The 23,295-nt window shown below is 38.3% G+C and overlaps 1 protein-coding gene across 3 annotated transcripts in view; it reads left to right on the forward strand.

The window, feature by feature from the left end:
• ASXL3 (ASXL transcriptional regulator 3) overlaps positions 1 to 23,295 on the forward strand; it is a 134,750-nt gene that overhangs the window by 99,384 nt on the left and 12,071 nt on the right. For all 3 annotated transcript variants that reach the window (XM_086609255.1, XM_086609256.1, XM_086609257.1), the window contains 2 exons: positions 20,825 to 20,921; positions 21,398 to 21,503. In XM_086609255.1, coding sequence (XP_086465381.1) covers positions 20,825 to 20,921; positions 21,398 to 21,503 — 203 coding nt within the window. The remainder of the gene's footprint in view (positions 1 to 20,824; positions 20,922 to 21,397; positions 21,504 to 23,295) is intronic.

Genomic DNA, 23,295 nt, shown 5'->3' on the forward strand with positions numbered 1-23,295 from the left:
TCTGTATGTGTTTGACAGCATTGTTAGTACTTTAAAAAGATGAAAAAATTAATAAAACACCTCCCTTCCAGTGGCAAAGTACTTGCACAAGTGCCTTTTTAAAAGACTTTGTGCTAGGAGCTGTGTTATGAGAGTATAACTAACACGTGGACATAAATGGTAACATATATGGACACAAGGGACTGACATGCTTCAAATCATGTGTCTGAAGGATGCATTGCACTACTGCAGTGCATGGTGCTTCAACTCTTCCTTCCTTGCAAGTGCTAATAATTAAGTCACATGAGTTGGTCTGCAGTTCCTCCACTGTTGCCACTGTAGGACTGCGCTGGAAGTAGATGGAGAACAGAATATTCCTTACCATTCTGAATCTGAAGGTAGCCAAGGACTTGAAACAGGATGTTGGATGCAGGTGCACTGAAAAGAAGAGCAAGCAGAAGTGATCCATCCATGCTTCTGCTGCAATGTCTCTCTACATTTCACCCTTTCTTTCTTCCTTCCTCTTCTTCTGCCTCTCGTCCCCTCTGTCGCTCTCTTTATCTCTCCCTCTTTCTCACTATCAGTATATTCAGTATATTTGTTTTGCTTAAATAAAAAAGGGAAAAAGAGGTTGAGGGTTTTTTCTTAATTATTTCAGAGCATTGCTATTCTTCGTCTAGGCATTATTTAAATGCAAATTTCCTTTAGCTTGTTCTCGCTTGTGTTAAGGACGTACAGCCATTTTTTTTGCATAGGAGAACAATGTTTTCTAATGCCTAGAGAAAAGGGATTGAATGCAGGGTTTTCATTTATGGCACTCATCAAAAATAACTGACTAATTTTAGATGTTTATATGTAACATCCCCTCACCTTTTACTTCTCAGGGTCAAAGGCATGTGTCTTTTATTTTTATCAAAAGCTAGATGAATAGACCCTAGCTGTTTACATTGCTTTTTCTGCACCTTCCCCAACATATAAGCATTGTTGGATAATTTAATAATGTTTTCCTTTCTCAAAGTCTCCAAGCATCTTGTTTTTAAACAAGTTTCATACATGCTTGCCTTGATCACGATCTATATATGTTTATCTATTTTACCTTTTTTTTTTTGATGCTTATATGCCTCTTCTAGTATGGTTATAAATACTTTGTTTGTTCCATGTTCTAACGTGCTTGGGATTGGTACTTGTATGATGGATGTAACAGAAAAATAATTTTAATTGTAATTTCTATAATTTGAATGAAGTTAGAAGGTACTGATTGCTGCATACTCTGGTTTTCCTTATGTTTTGCTTGGGGTTTGCTTCATTTTAAACCATGGTTTATCCTTTCATTTAGCCAGATTTATTATTCTTAAATTCTTCATTTAATTTCTTGCATCTGAGCTCAACCAGATTGGATTCTATTGTCTTTTTTGACACTGCAGTGTATTGGAATGAATATAACTATCCCACTTGTCTTCTTGATTTAGACAAGGTCTAAATTAACAAGTCACATTTCATTTTGAAAACATATGTTTGTAATTCTTCAGTCTTACTAGGCATATTTCCCACTTCAGTGAAGTCGGAAAAGGTCTTTGTTTCTTTCTTTAAAAGACTCTTCCTCCTTTTCTCCTCTTATCTGAACCAATTATTCCTATAGCAGTAGATATTTTCTTTTTCATACTCTGATGTTTTATTTCTAAATTTAGTCTGGTTATTTTTTAAAGGACTAATATTCAGAATTACTTTCACCATCTGTCTTCAGAATCTGTCTTCATTTTGTATTCGCGGACCAACTTTATGTTATGTCGATGATCAGTTGGGAATGACAAGAGTTTTTCTTATAAGGATTGATAACTTCATAATCAGGACTGAATAAAATTTAGTCGTATTCTCAATCGGGTTATACTCTACTGCTAAAAGGTGAGACCCATGAAAGAGAGATTATACAGAGTGAACATTAGCACTGGAATTGTATTACATCAGAATTGCTGAGAGAGACATAGTGTAAGCTGATATCTTTCCATGTTCAGCTACCTAAAACATAAAGTTGAGGTGACTGAGTCTGTTTTCTAGGAGTGGCTCTTAAGTCAGGTCCATGTATTGCTGTCTACTGTATTCCTTTCTGTTGGATGTATCTGTCTTACCATTCTTGTACTTCACAGATTTAGTATAACTGTTTTGTGGTCACAACAGCAAAAAGGTCCTGATGGATCTCATCAGAAGCAATTTTCTTATACTCCTATTTACCTACTTTAAACTCAAAACCTCTTCCATTATTGACTTTAAATACACGGAACCTATTTTAAGAAAGGATAAATTTTTCTTCAAAAAGCCATAGCACTGTGTGTAAATGTGTGCATGTATTTTTGTGTTTGACATGAGCCTCTAAGCGTTCCTTATCTTCTGGCAAAGAAACAGTTGCTATCCTTTTGACTCTGTTTTTTTGGCAAGCCTTTTCTGTGTTTTTGGGTTTTTTTATTAATGTTCTGTAGCTTCCAACTGCGTTACTTCTTCCACATTCCTACCATCTGTGTCCTCAAGACCTGAAATCATCAACATTTTGTGTTAAACTTGGTAATTACCAACTCCTTTACTATTCACTCCCCTCCCTTTTTTCTCCTCTCCAATATTATACTGTGCTTTTCTCTGCACATGTTTCTCTTCTGTGTTTTTTTGATGTATTGAAATCGTTGATGAAAATTTGCTTCTCTTGAGAAAAGGCAGGCATAGAAGACAAGGGGAGTGGCTGCCCTCAGGGGGAGCAACGTATGCGTATGGAGGTCTTCTCTAGGGTAGATTGCAGTCTAGTTCAGATCTTAGGGGTCAGGGTCAGAAGAGAGGCATGTGACATGGGTGCCATTGTAATGAGAGCTTTTTAGACCATCTGATCTAACTCAGCACTGGTAAGGTCACACCTAGAGTACTTTATCTAGTTCCAGGCTCCAGAGAGAGATGGAGGACTGGAGACTACATTGAAGGGCCACTGAGAGGATTAAGGGACTGCAGCATCTCTCATATGAAGAAAGGCCTTTGAGAGCTGGGACTTAGCCTAGAGAAGAGAAGGATCGGGGGGAATTTTACCAATGTGTAATGAAGGAAGGATGTGATAGGACCGGAGGCAATGGGCACAAACGAAAAGACAGGAGATTCCATATGAACATAAGGTAATACTTTTTTTAGTGGGGGCACTGGAACAGGTTTCCTAGAGAGGTTGTGGATTCTCCATCCTTGGAGATATTCAAAAGCCATCTAGACATGGTCTTGGGCTCCAGGTGACCCTGCTTGAGCAGGGACTTGGACAAGATGAGTACTTCCAGAGGTCCCTTCTAACATCAACTATTCTTTGATAGGATGAAGAAGTGGAAAACTCCGCTTTAAATAACTTGAGGAAGTCTGTATCACAGACCTGTTTTTTATGGAGTCTTTAACCTGCCTATTATTGCTAGAAGGGCAACACAAAAAAAATTCAGGACTGTTGCTGAATGGGCTGTGTGGTTTAATGACTATGAACACATATGCAACTGACATAATTCCTTCTCTGCCTTCATTTTCACCAACAAGAGCTCCCAGGCCTCTGAGCTTTGTGAAAGCGTTCAAGAGGAGAGCTGCCAGCATTAGATAAGGACCAAGTCAAGGTTACTTTTGAGAACTTGACCCATAGAAACCCATGGGACACAACAGACTGCATCCAAGGATGCTGACAGAGCTGGGTAATGTCTTTGCAAGGCCACTCTATCATCTTGTAAAGGTCATGGAGACCGAAGAAGGTCACCAATGACTGGAGAAAGAAAATATTGCACCTGTCTTCTAAAAAGGCCAAAAGAATCCTGAGACCTTGGTAAGCAGCAAGTTAAATAAGAGCCAGCATTCCACCCTGGCATTAAAGAAGGCTGGCAGTATCCTGGGCTGAATGAACAGGACCACAGCCAGCAGGTCTAGGGAAATGATCATTGATATCCTTTCTTTCAAGAAAGACATTGACATATTGGAGCAAGTCCAATGGAGGGCAACCAAGATGATTAAGAGACTGTAGCACAGGAGAGCTGGATTAGTTCACACAGGAGAAGAGGAGGCTGCAAGGGGATCTCATGACAGTTTGCAGCTAGCTAATGGGAGGTTGTAGGGAATAAAAGAATCATAGACTGGTTTTGGTTGGAAGGGACCTTAAAGATCATCTAGTGCCAAACCCACTGCCATGGGCAGGGACACTTTCCACTAGATTAGGTTGCCCAAAGCCTCATCCAACCTGACCTTGAACACTTCTAGGGATGGGGCATCCACGACTCCTCTGGGCAACCTGTTCCAGTGCCTCACCACTCTCAGAGTGAAGAATTTCTTTGTCAAATCTGATCAAGATCTACCCTCTTTCAGTTTAAAGCCATTGCACCTTGTCCTATCACTACATGCCCTTGTCAAAAGTCCCTCTCCAGCTTTCTTGTAGACCCCATTTTGGTACTAGAAAGACTGCTAGAAGGTCTCTCTGGAGCCTTCTCTACTCCAGGCTGAAAAACCTCAACTCTCTTAGCCTGTCTTCATAGGAGAGATCCAGCCCTCGGATCATAGAGATCCAGCCCTCGGATCATTTTCATAGCCTTCCTCTGGACTCACTTCAACAGGTCCATGTCCTTCTTATGTTGGGAGTCCCAGAGCTGAACACAGTACTCCAGGTGGGTTCTCATGAGAGCAGAGTCGAGGGACAGAATCACCTCCCTCGACCTGCTGGCCATCCTTTTGATGCAGCCCAGAATACGGCTGGCTTTTTGGGCTGCCAGTGCACATTGCCGGCTCATGTTGAGCTTCTCATCCACCAGCACTCCCAAATCCTTCTCCTCAGGGCTGCTCTCAATCCATTCTCCGCCCAGCCTGTACTTGTGCTTGGGATTGCCCCGACCTATGTGCAGGACGTTGCACGTGGCCTTGTTGAACTTCATTAGGTTCGCACAGGCCCACCTCTCCAGCCTGTCAAGGCCCCTCTGGATGGCATCCCTTCCCTCTGGCATGTCCACCACACCACACAGCTTGGTGTCATCGGCAGACTTGCTGAGGGTGCACTCAATCCCACTGTTCATGTCGCCAACAAAGATGTTAAACAGTGCCAGTCCCAATACTGGCCCCTGAGGAACACCACTCTTCCCTGACCTCCACTTGGACATCGAGCCATTGACTGCAACTCTTTGAGAGCGACCATCCAGCCAATTCCTTGTCCACCGAGTGGTCCATCCGTCAAATTCATGTCTCTCCAATTTAGAGACAAGGATGTCGTGCGGGACAGTATCAAATACTTTGCACAAGTCCAGGTAGATGTCAGTTGCTCTTCCCTTATCCACCAACACTGTAACTCTGTCGTAGACGACCACCACATTTGACAGGCACGGTTTGCCCTTAGTGAAGCCATGGTGGCTGTCACCAATCACCTCCTTTTTTTCTATGTACCTAAGTATAGTTTCCAGGAGGAGAAGACAGAGCTCTTCTTGGAGGCATATAGTAATAGCGTTAGAGGTGATGGAGACAAACTGAAACATGGGAAAAATATTTTCACAGCAAGAGTGGTTAAGCACTGGAAGAGGTTGTCCACAGAGGCTGTGGAAGCTCTCTTCTTGGTGATACTCTGAACTCAAGTGGACAAAGCCTAAAAAAAGCTGCTCTAAGTGAAATGGCTTTGGAAACTTCATGATCTCTGGAGGTCATTCCCAACCCACATGATTCTAAGTATGATTCTGTAGGTAATAGCTACTGCTTTTTCCTGAGACCTATCAGAGAAAACATTTAGGTTGACGTCATGATTTCTTCTTGAGAGCTCCATCCTGCCTGGCTTTCATTTCTTTGTAATCTTCTGGGTTCTTTGTTGCATTGTTTCTCTTTTTTCTCCCCAGGATTTGAAATCTAAGTTCTATTTGTGTGAAAACCTGGAGAAGTACAAACACAGCATGTTAGCGGTTCAGTAACAGGCTAGGTCTTTAATGTGATTTAAGATGATTTGTTAGTGGTTTGGTTTTCCTTTGTTAGTATATCTCATTTTATGCCTGGCCTCTGATTTTTATCCCCATCTGAAATGTGTTACTATGCTTTAATAACACAGCCAGGTTAGTACTTTCAGTATGGTTCTTTCTGGTGTTGCAGATTAATGAAAAGCTTGTGCTTTAAGCTGATAGGTTAGTGGTTTTTTTCCCCCCTACACTAACATAATTTGCAAGGGTGTACTTTGCCCTAACATCATTTCTCTAAAGAACTTATAGAATTCTTAATTTCTTGAATCAAGCTTGTGCAGCTACTTATCTAATCCACTGAAGTCCAGTGTTTTTATTTTGCTGTTCACTGTGTGGCAGCTCGCATTCAACATGGTTTTGTTTTGCTGTCCTCAACTTTCGTTTTGGAGCCCATCACATTTTTTTTCGGGGCCTGGTGATGCCACTAGTTTATCTCCATATAGTTCCGTTTTCTGGATCTCCAAATTCTATCTCCCGCCAATTCTGAGGGCGATATGAGTTGTCTATCACACCTACAGGTACTTCCTGTGGACTCTTGAGCTCTGTCTTTTTTTTGTGACCGTTTTCTTTACCACGTAAGGTTTGCCCAAAAATTCAGAAGTAATCCAATATTGAGGAGTTCTATAGTAAGACAGTCTAAGCTAGACTTCAAAGCTTAATGATGCCAGTGGGGCTTCAGCGTAGGAAAGCATACACTGTTTTGTACTGTAAATAATGCTGTGGATTATTCCATTGCTAGTTTCTAAATCAGATTTGAAAAGAAGTTATGGTCATGATTATGGAGAGCTCAGCAGAAACATCTGTTCAGTCAACCTTTAAGTAACAACAACAGAGAGTCTGCACTAAAGAAAATACCCTTTCATTAAATAAATAGTATTAAGTCATCATATTGAATATTAAGTGTGGTCAGTTCACTTCAGATGCTGTGGAAAGAATCCAGAAAAGGACACCAAAATTTATATGAGCCATTAAAAAAAACTTCTAAAGAAAATTACTGGATTTGGGCTTTTCAATCTACCAGAAGCAAATTAAATGTGAAGAGCAGCAGCTTTAATAACAATCAGGTCCTGTATTTCATACAATAGGCAACTAACCCATGGAAGTCTTTTGCATACTAAAAGTTAGCATTGATTGCTGGCAGAGTTTAACTGGTCTAAATAGAAGATGGTTTATGCATATATATGAGTAGTAGCCACAGTTATATCAAATGGATTGAAATATTTATGGGAAATAAAAATCCCCTTTTTCAGTCTTATGCTAGCTAAGCTAAATAGAAATAGAAATATTTTAAGAGCTTTCCTAGTAATTGGTTATTATGTGATCTTTCACAAGCTTTATCTACATGATCTGTTCCTTGCAACTGTCAAGGGTTAGTTGAACTTCTGATTTTAGTTAATGTTGTTACCATACGGTACCACTCACGTATTACTCACTGCTGAAAAGTACAGTATCTTTGCTTAACATTGAGTTGTGTAGCAGAAACACAATCATCAGAAATGCAGCCATTGTTTAATAGAATTTACAGATTTTTTGTGATAACTACAGCTTCTTTTCCTTTTCCTTTTTTCACAAGTGCATTCACCCTCATTCTCTATTATAGACTTGCCAACTGTTAGAGCATCCTTTTATTTGGTCCCGTTTATCACAATGTCTTTGAGTGGTAGTTGTATTGGAAAAATTACTTTCAGACAGGCAATGGCATACTTGAACAGTCAGCAGTATTCTGTAGCAAATGGCGAAACTTCCTCAATGATTTTCATGGTGGAAATACATGCAAGTGCACTTAAAAGTATTTTTCAGATGGATAAAAGTTAACTTCTATAATTGCTATTACTTGACAGGGAGAGCTCTAGCTGTGGAGAACTCCTTGACATTGTTGGTTCTCAGATCATTACCCAAATTAATGAACAGGAGAATCATTTTTTTGCATTATTATATAGAATTTAAGCTTAATAAATGCAAGCAGATCTTGTTAAGAGTTTCTGAAGATGTGTCAGTCAGAAATTAAACAGTCCAGAGACTGACAAGAGCACATATAGTGGTAAGTTCTGTTCCCCTTTTTAATACCTTGTCCATTTTGTGATAGTAACATCTTTTTTCAGAAAACATTGGTATGGACAAAGCATATGGCCTTATAATACTACTCTCTGCAGCTATGCTGTATTTCCCAATGATAGTTTCTGGCTCGTGGGCTTAATGAAAAGTCTGTTCTACAGAGATGCCACACTTGGCCTCAAGAACAGCAAGTATCTAACTTGGCTTTTAATGTGCCTGAAGCTATCAACTGTTAGCAAAGGAGTTGTTGATGAGTGAATAAGGCTCCTTCCAACCATCATGAAGCATAATTGTGGTGGCTGATACAATGGATTTGTGTTTGAGAAAGATGGATCCAGAAACTGAGAGAATGTGTCTGCAATAAAAGCAGAGCCAGAAGACAGTGCAATGCTCTGTGCTGTGACATCCATTTAAGATATTTAGAAACAAATTACAATCAAGGTTTAAATAGCACATAGGCAAAGCTAAGCCATTATCTTAGAGAATCACAGTGTTCCTGAAGGTCATTCTGTCCAAATGAGTGGTTGTTTCAGATGTGAATCATGAGCTGTTGTCTGTTAAACTAAGTTGCATAGAGCGAATCCATTGGAAAGGCATTAAGAGGCTAGAGACCTTGAAGACAGAATGCAAGGACTGACTCAAACACCTTCCTTTAAAAGAAGGAGGTTGATAATTGATCAGAAGAGAAATGCATGCAAGAGTGCTTTTAGTTTTCTAATGATGGTGTAATAGATGGCAATTTAATATGCCATCCTTTAGTTTTGTAAACTGTCAAATGCTCTATTATTAATTCATTTTTAAACTTCTTTAGCATCTTTTATATCTTGACATAAAAAAATATCTTGACAAAGAAAGGACAATTTATCTGGTCTGCTCTACGCTAAGGCAGAATCAACAATGTCTGTTTTTCTTGATAGATAAAAGTTTTTTGGCTGTTGAGTGATGGAGAGTTCACAGCCTGTCCAAATAAGTCTAGTGCTTCATTGCTTTCACTGTTAGAAAGTTCTGTCCTCAGTGTCTAATCTGAATCTCTCTCGCTGCAGTTCTGACTATTATTCTTTGTTCAGTTCAGCATCTACATGGAGAGCATAGAGGTTACTGTGTTCATTTTGCAATAGCTTTCAAACACGAAGGTGATAACCCATTCCCCATCTCCCTTCTTGAGAAGCAGCCCTTATTAATGCAGTCTTTGTAGATCTAGGACCTTAAAACTGTGCTCAGCCTCATTTTTCTCATTTCTTTCTTTGTATCAGTTCTGAGTTGCAGCAATCAAAATTGAATGTGTTACTCCAGCTCAAGTGATAAGTAACACCAAGGAGAGCAGAACTGATTTCTCTGTTTTTACACAGTACTCCCATTTATAACTTCCAGGGTTGTGCTCACCTTCTTTGCAATTTTATACCAAGGTTGACTTATATTCAGTTTGTGATCAACCCATGTGCTTACAAGCCACAAATACTTTTCTACAGAAGCATTTCCGAGCCACTTAGTTTCTTCATTTTGTATTTCTCTAGTTATGTATTGCCACAAGTCTGAAACTTTGCATTTGCCATTATTGCAATGCCCTACTTATCCCTATTGTTTCCAAAGTAATTCTCAAATCTATCAAGATAATTCCGAATTTCAGTTGTAGAAATCAGTATAATCAGTCCCTCTCTGACTGATCTTATCTGCAAATTCTTTGGTTTTTTTTATCTTGCCCCTGAAATACAGTTGATGATGAATAAGCGATAGTTCTCTAAGTAAAGAGTTCTGAGTAGTTAGTTCTGTAGCCACCTACTTACAGTTTATGTATCCTGACTTTGCTTAAGAAAATGTCATGTGACACAGCATTGTTAAAATCAAGATACAAAACTTGTGCTGTTTCTCTTCTATCACAAGGCCTTTTATGCTGTCAGAAAGAAAACAGACTGATTTGACGTGTCCTGTTCTTGACAAATTCATGTTGGCTGTTGCTCAACTCCTTGTTAACTTCCAGGCAGTTGTATATGGTGTGATATCTTGTGCTTTAATCATTGCACGTATTTTCCAGAGCTTGAAGGCAGAGGGAGCAAGCAAGATATTTAAAGATAAGATTTTTGTGTCAATTGAGATGTGCTGCAGTATGTAGTCTAGTACCCAAATTCTTCAAAAGGTTATAGGTCCCTTGCAGGTGTTGGGTTGTATCTGCCCGGCATCTGCCCATATGAATGCCTTAGGACACCCTAGGGCATCTCGAAAAAGAATCAGTTGTCTGTGTGCAGGCCATGGAGTTCTTCTGTAGCTGACTTAGTCTGTAAGTCCTTAGCTGTGCTTATCCACTTCTTTAGTCAGAGGTGGTACGTATGTACTGTGTATATATAGCAAGCACATGTGTTTTTGCGGTTGTCCGCTACTCTGAAATCCGTCTTTTAAGAGTTCTGAAATAGATTCATAACTGGTCATTTAACAGGCTAGTCTATCAAGGCTAAGTGATTTGAATGGATTTAAGTAATGTTTATTCAGCTCCTTGCTTGTTCAAGGGTGAGATCTTACCCTTTTACCTTTTGTTGCTGGCATTAATTGTATTAAGCACCTCAATGCAGCAGATTTGTCGTGGAAATGGATGCAAAAAAGGCAATATGAATGTTAGCTTTGTCTCCGTATCCTTCTAGTTTTTATCCTGTGTTGCACAGTGGACTAACTTTTTCTTTCATCATCTTCTTGCTCCTAATGTACTTACAAAATTATGTCTTCCAGAGTTTGATGTGTCTCTTGCCAACTGTGTCTAATTTTGGCCCATTATACCATGTTCTGCTGTGGTATTCTTGCTTAGTAAGTTGACCTCATTTCCATTCCCTGCATGCTGTGAGATCAACAGTGAGGTCCTAACTAAGACAATGTGGTCTCATTGTACAATCCCCATTATTCCTTAGCAGGATGCTTTGCACTCTGTGTGGTCAGTATTGTTTATTTAAAGAACTGTGAGGTTTCTTTAACTCCTTATTCACTAGTACTGTGTTCTTGAGGATTCATCCAACTAAATCTGCATTTATGAAAGTATGCCTACTTGATTTAGTCTTTTATGTTACTATCAGTCATATGAATTATCAGATCTCCATTTTAACAATTAAGTCAAAATGTTGTTTGTTAACTAAATCTTCCAAATCCTCCTACGTACCATTTGTAGTTCTTGCATTAGTGTTCAACCATCAAAGACTGAGATAAATGTACCACTGTCATCACACTGACCCCTTCTTTAACCCCTCCTGTTATAAATAAACTTGTTTTGGCAGTGGTCCAATCAGCACAGTATTTGGTTTGATTTGATTTGGTTTGCCCGTACTCTTGGGCCACGAAGTTAAATACAGTATTAAAATTTTGGAGAAATTAGCAAGTCTGTCTTTATAGCATGTTTCTTTCCTCTATGAGGGCTCTTTTCCATCTTTACTTACCTATTGTCATATCTCTAACCCTTCTTGGGACATCACCCTGTAGATGAAGATGCCAAAGCCATTCTGCCCATAGCACCTATTAAACCTCCACTTCATTACCAGTATATGTCTGTCACTGCTGATAAAAACATCAACAGATCCGTAGGTTCCATGATGAGTCCTACAGCCTCCTTGTCACTTCTGATCCACTCAATCTCATTTCTGACTGAATTCTTAGAGTGAAGGTGTCACTGAAAATCCGGACAGAAACTCTCTAACACAGTTTACAGTGTTAGAAAGCAGGCACTACTGTATTGTGGCACCGAGTGCATGGGAGATATCTCCTCCCTAGCATGCACACCTGGCCCCTGGTCAGAAACTTAGTTATACACTACAATCATGCATATTCATAACATGTTTACATATTCATTGTTATTCTCTTAAACAATTGGTTGATTTTCTCTCACTTTACACGTAAATTACTTCGCAAGCTCAGTCCTCTTCCTCCCCCCGCTTTCTTTTGGGTCTGGGGTATGTTTAGGGTAGGTGGTCCATGAGTCAGTGGTCGCGATCTCCCCCTGCCAGATTTACCTTTTCCCCAAGTCACTGCTGTGCATGTTCACAATTCAGAAAAACATGATAACAAAGTTTATAGTTTTCTGGGACATTCCCTTCAATGGCAGACAGTTCTTGACAGAGAGTCTCCCTTCTAATCACTTCTGGCAGCTTCAAGGATGGTCATCTTGTTATGTTCTTGAGGTATGTGCAAACTGTCTACTAAACCCTTCATGAAATTCTTATGCAAAAATTTTAACACCTTCATTGTTGGATAACAAAGGTAGATGAACATCAAAGTTTAATAACCAGTGAAATAGGTATAGTTTGCAGGCATCGTACCTACTAAGACCTTCATGAGGTCCATCAGATAGTCTCTGTTGTCCTCATTTCCCTTCCTTCCCCCTTTGGAATCTCCTTTTGAGGTGGTGAATCTCTTAGACACTGGAAGCACTGGCTTTTTTTAATCTATTCCTGGGATTGATTCGTCTCTTTTTCCAAAACAGATTCTACTTTTGGGATTACCTCTCTCTGTATATAAAGATCATATGAAGGTTTGGAAGGTGTAGCATGGAGAGAGCTTTTTATTCTCTGATGATGTGCTTGGGTGCACTGTGCTGTTATACCTGAATTTCAAACTTGCCAGACATTTGGACACATTAACTAGTTACTGGTGCCTGAAACTGCCTGTTAAAAATTTACATGTGCCCATTTTAAACATGCTATTTCAAGAGGAATAGGAATGTAGTCTTTGGTGTCCAGTGCAGCAGATGTGAGTTTAGAGTCTGTTGTGTCAGTGCTCAGGAGCATATTTGTGACTCCTTATGCCCGGAACATTTGGTCCAAATGTATCTGCAGAGCTTGTATCTGGTTCTGCTCCATGTGATAAGTTTTCAGTAATTAATGACAAGGTAGATGGCCTTTAGAAATGCATTGCCTTGTCTTTTGTGTTGTGCTTTAGAAGCATTAACAGGAATTAATTTGGTCAGTGCTTTTCTTGTTACACTTTTCTTTTGTTGTAGTGTGTTACCTCTTTGTAGCTTTCCTATATCCAGTTTCTGAGCTGTTTGACACAGAAGAGGATAGAATTCACCTCCAAATGAAGACATCTAAATTTAAATGTCTGCAAGTGTGTTAAATGTCTAAACTCCCATTACAGACAATGCAGATCCAGTCAATACATGAACAAAGAATGAGCTATTTGTCTCACTGTAAAGTAGATGCCAAGTTGCTGGTCAGCTGAATAGTCCTCCAGGCTCCATTGACTGCATAGGTTAGACCTCCATTGTCTGGAATAAGAGACTGAAAACCTAGGCCACTGTCTAGACATTTACGTTAGTTGTTTTAATCTTAAACTGAATTCCAGCCAGGAATGCCACCACCCTCCATTACTTTTTAAGTTACATTTGTATAGAGCTGTAGGGTCTAGGCTTGTATGCCTTTGGCACTAACGCTCTAGAAATCATTCATAACAAATATTAATCTCTGTCATCAAATGATAGTTTGTAAAGTATGAGTTTGGATATTGCTTTTATGATTGCTAGCATCACCCCTTCTATTCACCCCCTCAAAGAATCCCAAAACCATTTTAAGTAGTGGCCTGAAGCTACTGATCACAGGTGGCAAGCCTCCAGTTTTGGTGGTGTACACAGATATTTGATAGTATCACCTGTGGACTTGCTTGTGAATTGGTGTCATGGTTTAACTCCAGTCAGCAACTAAACACCACGCAGCCACTCACTCACTCCTCCCCGATGGGACAGGGGAGAGAGTTGGAAGGGTAAAAGTGAGAAAACTCATGGGTTGAGATAAAAGACAGTTTAATAGGTAAAGTAAAAGCCGCACATGCAAGCAAAGCAAGATAAGCAATTCATTCACAGCTTGCTATCAGCAGGCGGGTGTTCAGCCATCTCCAGAAAGCAGGGCTCCATCACACATAATGGTTATTTGGGAAGACAAAATGCTGTAACTCCGAATGTTCCCCTCTTCCTTCTTCTTCCTCCAGCTTTATATGCTGAGTGTGATGTCATGTGGTACGGAATATCCCAGTGGTCAGTTGGAGTCAGCTGTCCCAGCTGTGTCCCTTCCCAACTTCTTGTACACCCCCAGCCTGCTCACTGGTGGAGTGGGGTGAGGAGCAGAAAAGACCATGACTGTGTAAGCACTTCTCAGCAGTAAGGAAGTATTATCGACACTGCTTTCAGCACAAATCCAAAACATAGCCCTGTACTAGCTACTATGGAGAAAATTAACTGTGTCCCAGCCAAAACCAGCACAATTGGGCCAAACGTATTTTGGCACTGTCTTCCATTCCACATACTGCTTCACAAGCCTTGAAAAAGTCTCAGACCTAAGGTTGGTGTAGCTATAAATAGTTTACTGTTTACATCTGTGTTTGGGTGGCTAAAGTAATCTGAGTAGGTAGCCTATTTTAAAAAGTAGGGACTTCAAAGCAGAAGGCAGTTCATTCCCATTACAACATGAACCACCGAGCTTGGTGTTAAGCACTGTGAGATCTGGTTTTTGCTGACAAAGACACTGTGGCATAAAGGAGCAATTAATGCGTCAAACTCCATGATCACCACTAGGAATTGAATTTGGACACAGTTGGCCTACCCAATATGATGAATGAGTAAGAAAAGCACAAAAATTAGTCACCAAAGTGTGTATTCCAAAGTACTCACTCAGTTTACAGTAGTCTGCGTTCAGAGGATGTCCAGTTGGTAGAAGCTCGTGCACGTTGAGACATACATTGTGTTCTTGCAATCTCTTCCAAAGCTATTACTTTTTATTAGATTTGATAGCAATTTTTAATCCTTTGGGGATTTTGTGGAGCAATAGAGCATCTGGTACACTGCAAACATATCTGTTGGTGTTCTCTTTGGATTTAGATTGTGAGAGAGTGCTTCATGCTGACTAGCTTAGGTAGCAATTGTAGAGGCCCTAATTAGGAGCCTGATCTTCTTTATGCTTCCTTTGCTGTTAGTGGAAACAGAGAAGCTCCTCCAGAGTGATGATGCAGAGTACCTAAATTAAGTGTTTTATTTCTGTGTACTTGGACTCAAACAGTTCTGTTTCTTGGAGAGAATTCCCCTTAGAAGTCAAGATTTTTTTTTGCGAAAATACAGATACTAGTCTTCCCTGTCACCTGTGCACTTTTGCTCTGTGATCATCAAGAGTAAAATAAGCCAGGCCTGGCAAGTTGTCCATCCAGCACTCCAAATGTTTACCTTCAGCGAGTTAGTCACTATGGTTGCTGCATCGTCAGTTGCTACATTTGCACTGTACATTCATCACAAGTCAGTTTGATGCTGGTGCCCAGTACTGGAGAATTGCATTTGTCCCATGTTACAAAATGGCAGTGGTATCTCTCCACATACATAAATAAAATGTAATTTTTCCTGTGTGTGATAAATAATTTTTTCATTTTTAATATTTTGGTGGCTTTAATGCAAAAGTGTCTAAACGCGTTTTCTCATACCTTCCATCTTTTGCGCATAATTCCTTTTACGTGTGAATTACAGGACTGTTCTTCCCTCAAGATAAAATATAAAATCACAGAAGAGGTTTAGTAGCAGTTTGTAGAAAGTGTATAATTACTTGAGTGATACTGAACACTTGATTTGGATGAATATCCACTTCTCTCACTGATTTTTTGTTTGGTTTTGTATCGTGAGGTATTATGGTCAAATGGCGTGATGTTCAAACATAAGTTTTCGTGTAAGAAACATGTTATACTACACAGGAACTGTGTATAGTGAATCATTAGTAGTTTTATAAATACACGAGGAGAATTTTGAATCATTTGAAAGAGAGATAGAAATAATATATATGCTAATTCATTGTCTTCAAACATTCTAGCCAAGATCAGATAGCCTACCATACACACTTATGCCATACTTGCTGTATCTCTAGTAAACCACAAATGTGCATCTTCAGATTGAACTACAAAAATAATCCCTGCCTTGTTCTCAGAAGAGAGTTTTCAGTGGAACTTGGAGGAAAATAATTTAAGCAGTTGTTCATAGAAAGATTACTCAGTTCCTTTTGATAGGAGTGTTTGACATTTGCTTTGTAATGCAAACAGATGCTGAGTTTCAGCAGATATGTTTTGGAGTTGGGTGGTTTTTTGTTTGCTTTCAATAAAAAGAGAAACTTTTAAAAGCCATTGTGAATTCTGCACAGAAGTATTAATTAGAAAACATAATTCTACCATTGTGCTTCATCAGAAAAACAGAAATTTAAAGCTCAACAGAATAAAACATAAACTTTCCAAGAAATGTTTGTTGTTCTAGCTCATTAACACAGTCTCTATTGGGCAGCATTTTTTAAATACCATAAAAATTAATAGTGTATTTAAGAACTGCTTTATTGGCAGGTTTCTTCAAATTCTAATTTAGACCTAGTGGTTAATTGTGCTGTCTCTATCATCAGAGCATAGAGAAGTAAATACGGCCTTTGGCTTCAAAACTTTCAATTTCCACTTTAACTTTTTGGCTTAGGTGAAAATGCAGTCTCTGGGTGAGGTAAGAAAAGAAGGTTTCAGTAAAGGTCATTAGTAAATATTGTAGGAGGAAGACCTGTTAGTCCTTCCAAGTTTAACAGAGCAGAAAAAATGTCAGCCTGATTTCACATGACTAGGGTATTGAGAGGAGGACTAAACCATCTTTGTTAGTGTTGTTGTTTCAGATAGACTTTTTCTGGTAGACAGAAAGTGTTCTATTCCCTCTTTTTTTTTTTTTTTTTAGAGCAACTAGATGTAAAATTGCTCCTTTTGTGTCTGTCCTAACTTGTTCACACTTTTTTCCCTTGTGTTGAAATCTTAAATGAATTGAAAACAGTTAAACGATTTAACTTCTTGTTAGTTTAGTTTGGGCTGTTTTCCTCATTTGGTAGTGGATCTGCTTTCCCCTTAGTACTTTTTCCTTCTTGTAATATTTGGAAAAGTTCTATGTCATTCACTTTAGGTCTTTGGCCATTATGGGTTCCTTTAGCTTTTTTGTCCTCATCCTTTTCTCTTTCAGCTTTAACTGGCTGAATAAATTCTTCCTGTTCCATTCCCAGCACAGGTTTTCTTTGTTCTGAAATTTCTGAGCAAGTTTGGCAACTGTCGGAGTGCAGATCCTTGAAGAGACTGCACGAAGAAAATCCTGTGTAAATAGAGACTGGAGCTCTAAAGTTAGGCCTCAAGGGCAGAATGCCCTTGAAGTTAAGGATAAGAAAACTATGCAGTATGATAAGGGAGTAGTGTTTGCTTAGAGCAGAGCTTCGCTAGGCGGGTACCTGTTTGAAATAAGCTGTTAAATATGACAAGCATATGTATCATCCAATAATGGTGTAGAAAAGGTGTGGTCTCAGGATTATTGGCAAATACTGTCTATATAAGCAATAAGAACTGCGCAATAAACGAGACTTCCTGCAGCTAACTCATATTGAGTCGTCTCAGTACTTCTCCAAATCCCTTCTCCGCAGGCAACGTCACTGGGGCTGGCCAGCTCTTTATTTCTCACATTTTTTCCATTGGTATCTCTTACCCTCAATCATGTGTACCAAGTCTAGATAACATTGACTACTTTCATGCATCTCTCCATAGTCTTTTAGTCTGAAATAATTCTTTAATATCATGTTAAAATAGGTCACTGTAAGCTTCTCCTCTAATTAATTAGTGTGTCTCCACCTTCTGTATCATTATATGCTCTTCTGTCTAGATTTCATCTGTTCCAGCTACTTAAATTCTCCATGAGTTATGTGGTGCCATGAAAACAGGTCTCAGGAAAGCTCCTCCTTGGCCAGTTCATCAAAGACAATCACGATCATGAAGTCGGCATTTTTGAGCTTGTTCTTCTTACTTTTCTTAACCGAAGCATCTTTAACATCATCTTTTCAATCTTGTGAATATAGTTCTGTAATACTTTAAGGCTGTAACAGTTAATATCCAAACTGGTCAGTGCAGCCTGCATTTGTTTTCGGATGCAGTTCACAAATGATCTGTTGTTCCATTGCTGCTAGTTGACCTGTACTAATTTTTTGTCTTAGATAACCCACTGCAATCTTCTCATTCTCTCTTTCTGCTATTCCTCTTTTTTTTTTTTTTTTTTTTCCCCCTTCTCCTTTTTTCGGCTGCAGGTACTTACTACTTGGCATTTTTTCTGGTCCACAAGAACTGATGAACTTTACCTATGACCTTGCTAACATTTACTTCCCATTCTGAAGTTCCTGCCTGTCCTTTTGTCTCAGGTGGCCTAGTTAACATTTGAATTTGGTTGAACCACTTTCTAGCATTTAGCTTGGGGTTTGCAGTTTCTTTTTCACACCGTATAAGAAATTATGCACCCAAAAACTTGGCACTGTTTTCCAAGTATATTAGCCAATAAAATAAAAGATGCAGTAACTTTTCCTACAACGCTTGCTTTTCTCATGTCATTACAACAACAGGGTTACAAGGAAGCAAATACTGTTCTTGTATTCACATGGTGATCTGACTTGGCCGTCTTCGTAATGCTCTTGATTTATGCAGCCTAGTGAAATAGCTCAATCACACTTGGCTACAGTTTCATATTATGTTTAATGTAATCTGAAAATGGATTGCTGCTGCAAAGTGGCATTCTCTTTCCACCTCTTGCGGTGCATTCTGGCTTTCCATGAGATCTAATGATCATATGACCTTAGGATAAGTTGGATCATCTTGCTGATTTAACAGAAAATTATTTTCTGCAAATTGTTACTTTCCTGTGAGATTTGTTTTTCTGGCTAGTAGTATATCTACACTGTTTGCCATCAGATGAGCAATGGAGTTTCAGGAGAACCATGCCTTTCAAAGATAGCCTGCGGTTAAATATAACAGTTTCACATCTGTATTATTCTTTCCTGAAAAACACTGTCAGGCTTTGGGATAAAATCTTGAATTTACTGAAGTTTGGAGCAGAACCTGTATTGACACAAGTGGGTGTTACTATTTCATCTACTTTTATGTTGAAATTGAAGGTAGCTTCAGCACCTTTCTTTGGGTAACAAAGAATTGTGTATTTAGTAACTTGTGATTCTTATCTTTATAACTTCTCATCTTACCTTTTTAGGAAATCATGTAAGTGCTGTTTTCAGCCATCTACTGGTTTGTTTGCTCAGGTGCAAGAGGCACTGGTATCTAAAAATCTCACTCCAATACATTAATTCTGGAATTTAAATATTTCTGGACAAGCTAATTTGTGCAGAAAGAAGATAATGTGTCATACTAGTTTGATTTATACAATAAGTGCATGTTCTTTATGGCCTTTCTCTTGTCTCACTGATTTTATTTTTTGCTCCTTCTGCTGCACGTTTCACTGCTTTCTTCCAGTTTTTCTCCGGTTCCAGCATTAGTCATAGCCTATCTGTAATTAGTATGCATGTGTTCCACAACCCACATCATGAGAAGTACAGAAGCATTATATATCCACCATACTTGAATGCAAATCCTGTGACTTGTTGGCAAAACAATGCCATATAGCAGGAAATCACAGGCAGCAGTACTGTAGGTTCATATCCTGCTGAGGGTCCCTGGTACCATGCACATACTGTTTTCTTGCAGTAATCAAATGCCTTTAACATTGCCTGTTTTTTAGAGTCCTTGCTTATCACTCTATTTCACTTTTCACTACTTCACATCTTTCTGGTTTACTCCTATGAGATTATTGTGGGACAGGACGTCAGCTGGGCAATGAGTAAATTAGCAAAGACTGTTCTGAAAGTAGGGTCAGTGTCATCAGTGAAATGTAGAGCTCAGCGAGAGGGATACAGCTAAATATCTTTTAATGTTTCTGACACATCTGCTTCTTTCTGGCTCCAGCTTGAAACAAGCCCTGAGAATTAGGGGATATTACATAGGTAAAACATGTGTTAATATCCTGGAAAATGTACTTGGTTTTACTGCTAGATCACAAATGGTGGTGTCAAACATTTGTCTCTCAGTTACCTTAAAGGATGTAAAATGAACTATAATGAGTGTGTTCTAGCAACGTTACATCTTCTGCTGTTTCCTCTCTTTCTCTTTTTATTTGCGGATTTGTTTTTATTGTCTGTTTATTTATTATGCTAGAGGCTATCCCCACTGCTAATTTGTTTTATATAATTACTTTTTTTCAGTTATTAGAACTCCTTCAATAGTCCAACATATCCTCACAACCTGAAAATAAGCATTATGTTTTATGGTAAAAGAAAGCACAATATTTGGATTGCTTTTAAAAGTTATTGTAGAAAATATTGTGATTAATACTTTTAATGGTGTATTATTATTGAATGTTTGACAGATGTAGAAAGTAAAAATAACTATAATGTTCTTCCACAGTTTTTACTGTTGATTCCTATAAAATTAAGTGTATAGCTGATCTTAGTTTTAGTGCTGAGTTTACATCAGTTATTTTATTAAGTTTACTTCTCATCCACTCTTCTGACAGTACAGCGTATTAGACAGCATGAGTGTTAGGTTTATTTAGAAACAGCAAAGTTGCTGTCTTCATTACATTTATTTAATTTGTTTTTTTACCATATTCCAGGCAGATGCACAAGTACAATAATGATATAGATTTTTGATTCTGTACAATAGCTCCAGACATAGGCTCAAGATAGAAGGCTGTGATTAACACACATCAAGCAGTCGTAAACTGAGTTACCATCAGTAATACTGATGACTGAAGAGAGCCCACTGATGCTAGATTAGCCCACTTGCATTTACAGGAACAACTATAATGAAAATGCTGGTTTAGTAGTAGTAGATAATTTTCTTTGTTATTCCCACTCCCTATCCCTCCCCATTTCCCTTAACTGGAACTCAGTTTTTATGTAATCTTAGCTGATGCTATTTCTGACACTATCTTCCACCATCGGCTTATTTTCTAGATGGGAAGTGATGGAGTTTTGCGCCTCAGTAGTTCCGCTCTAAATAATGAATTCTTCGCATATGCAGCGCAAGGGTGGAAACAGCGATTGGCAGAAGGTAACTCTGTACTTGTTCTCAAATGTACCCAAGGTTAATTGTTTTTATCAAGAATGCCTCTATTTCTATGTTTGAGAAATACTTTCAGAATAGAAAGTGTAATACACCAGTAATTCAGCAAAAGAAAAATTGCTGATTCCATTTTGAATTTAGTGTACATTTTTACAGCTTGCTGTGGCAGCTTATTTTGACAGTTTAAAAAAAAAAACCTCAAGCGTTTTTATCACTGCCAGCCTTGGAAACATAAATGCATGCAACTAAATCGCACAAATATACTTTTGAAATACTGATGTTTTATGGTAAATTAAATCTTACTATGTCACACTCACTTTTGTTTTTCATTATTTTCATTTGAAATTGTTGGATGACTGTAACAGAAATCACTGTATATCATCTTTGTATCTTTAATTTGTAATTACACATATTAAGCTAATCCTTGACAACTTTTATTCAATATGTTAGTATTTGTTTTTTAGGAGAATTTACACCAGAAATGCAGTTGCGCATCAGACAAGAGATTGAAAAGGAAAAGAAAACAGAACCTTGGAAAGAAAAATTCTTTGAAAGGTTTTATGGTGAAAAGTAAGTACTGAAGCAAATAAAAGCATTTTTTCATTTTCTTTTAGGAGGAATTGAAAATATAGTTCTCTGCTTCACATAGCATGGTCATATGCTGTAAAACTTAATAAAGCGGTTATCAAAGGCAGTCATTCCCCAGTATAAGAAGTTGTGGGTAGAATTATAGTGGTGTGTCTGCACTTGCATTACAATTGCATTTTTAAAGGTTTATAACTCGTCCATAAAAATTCATTCCAAAGGGAGCTTAAGACACAAGCCCAAGGTTGTGAGTATTTTCTAATTATCTTTTAAAAGCTAGCATTAGGGCAATTCTCCCCTTCTGCAAAATATAAATACAGCTTCTACAGACTAGAAGACCAATACAGATATTTCTATAGCATTTTTTTTATTTTATTTTTTCTAAGCTAGTTGCAAAGTTTCTAAAATCAGATATTGTTTTTTATTGTTTGACTGAGGTGGCCCTTTGCTAGAATAGAAGAAATATTGGCTAGAGACAAATGAAAGTGACAATGACTAGTCTAATTTTGGAAGTGAAATGCAAAGAGAAAATAAATACTCTTAATTGAGTAAAATGAAGTAGGTAGTATCATCCAGGTGCACAACTGGGGCGAGTCAGCACAATTTCATTGATGATGATACAGAGATGGCATTCTGCAGCACCTGAAGATTTAGTTCTCATATTCTATTTTTTTTTAATAGAAATTTTAAAGACATTCTCATATTTTTAAAATTCAAGAATCTTCCTTTTAATATTGCTTTAAAAAGTTAATCTTTCAATACTTAGAATTATATCTTTGTTTTTAAAAATATTAAGTAATAAAAATATTAATTATTATAAAGTATAAATGAATTCTTTTGAAGTTACTGATTTTTTTATTATTATTTTCATGTATGTTTTAAGGGAATTTATGGATAATACTTAGCAGACAAAAATGTGCCCAGAGAACCCTCATCACATGAAATGTCTTAGTTTTGTTCTTAGGTGTTTTTTACTTAGGAAATCCAGGGCACAGGGAACCCTTCATATAAGTGATTAACTTAAAGATTAAGGCATTAACTGAAGTGTTCCTGCAGCAATAATCCTACTTCTCACAATCCACTGCCTTGGACCACTGGGAAATGTAGTGAAAACAACGCAGCAAATGGGCAGATCCAGTTTAATATTTTATTTTGCACATCCTTGCTAGGTGCTTTCTCCCAGTGTGAATACTATTTATGCACCACTTTAGCCTTCCATATAATGGAAATTCTAGGGTCTGAATACAGCAGATTTTCTTATTGTCAAGTGCTTCTTTTCTTACTTAACAGCTTTGAGACCTCAATGTAGTCACATGTTGATCTCTTTAATAACAAAAATATTAATTAGGTTTTTACGTAAGGAACATAATCGCTTTTCGTTACGCATGTCCAGAGAAGAGTTGGTTACCGACTCTTCAAGAAGAAAAGAGCTACGTAAAGTATTGGCACAGGGCCTTCCACAAGAAGTACAAGTTTAGTGCCAGCAAAGCATGAGCACCTCTCTCTAGCTGAAGTCTGTTCCTCAGTCACAAATGACTGTCACATGCACAGAGAATGATACTCATAATTTTACAGAGCCAGCAGTCCTGCCATGCTAGCTGAGCGCTGGACACTATAATGATTGGCAGATAATTACTCAGTCTGCAGTGATACGTGTCATTTGGGTTGATAGGTTCCTAACATCAACGTTGCTATGCAAAATGTCATGTTGCACATAATTTCCATTTGACTACGGTATTGGATCTGGTCCCCCCTGCCCTTTCCCAAGCTTGTGGTG

This window comes from Tauraco erythrolophus, chromosome 3 (genome assembly GCF_009769465.1).
Source record: "Tauraco erythrolophus isolate bTauEry1 chromosome 3, bTauEry1.pri, whole genome shotgun sequence".
Taxonomy (NCBI): Eukaryota; Metazoa; Chordata; class Aves; order Musophagiformes; family Musophagidae; genus Tauraco; species Tauraco erythrolophus.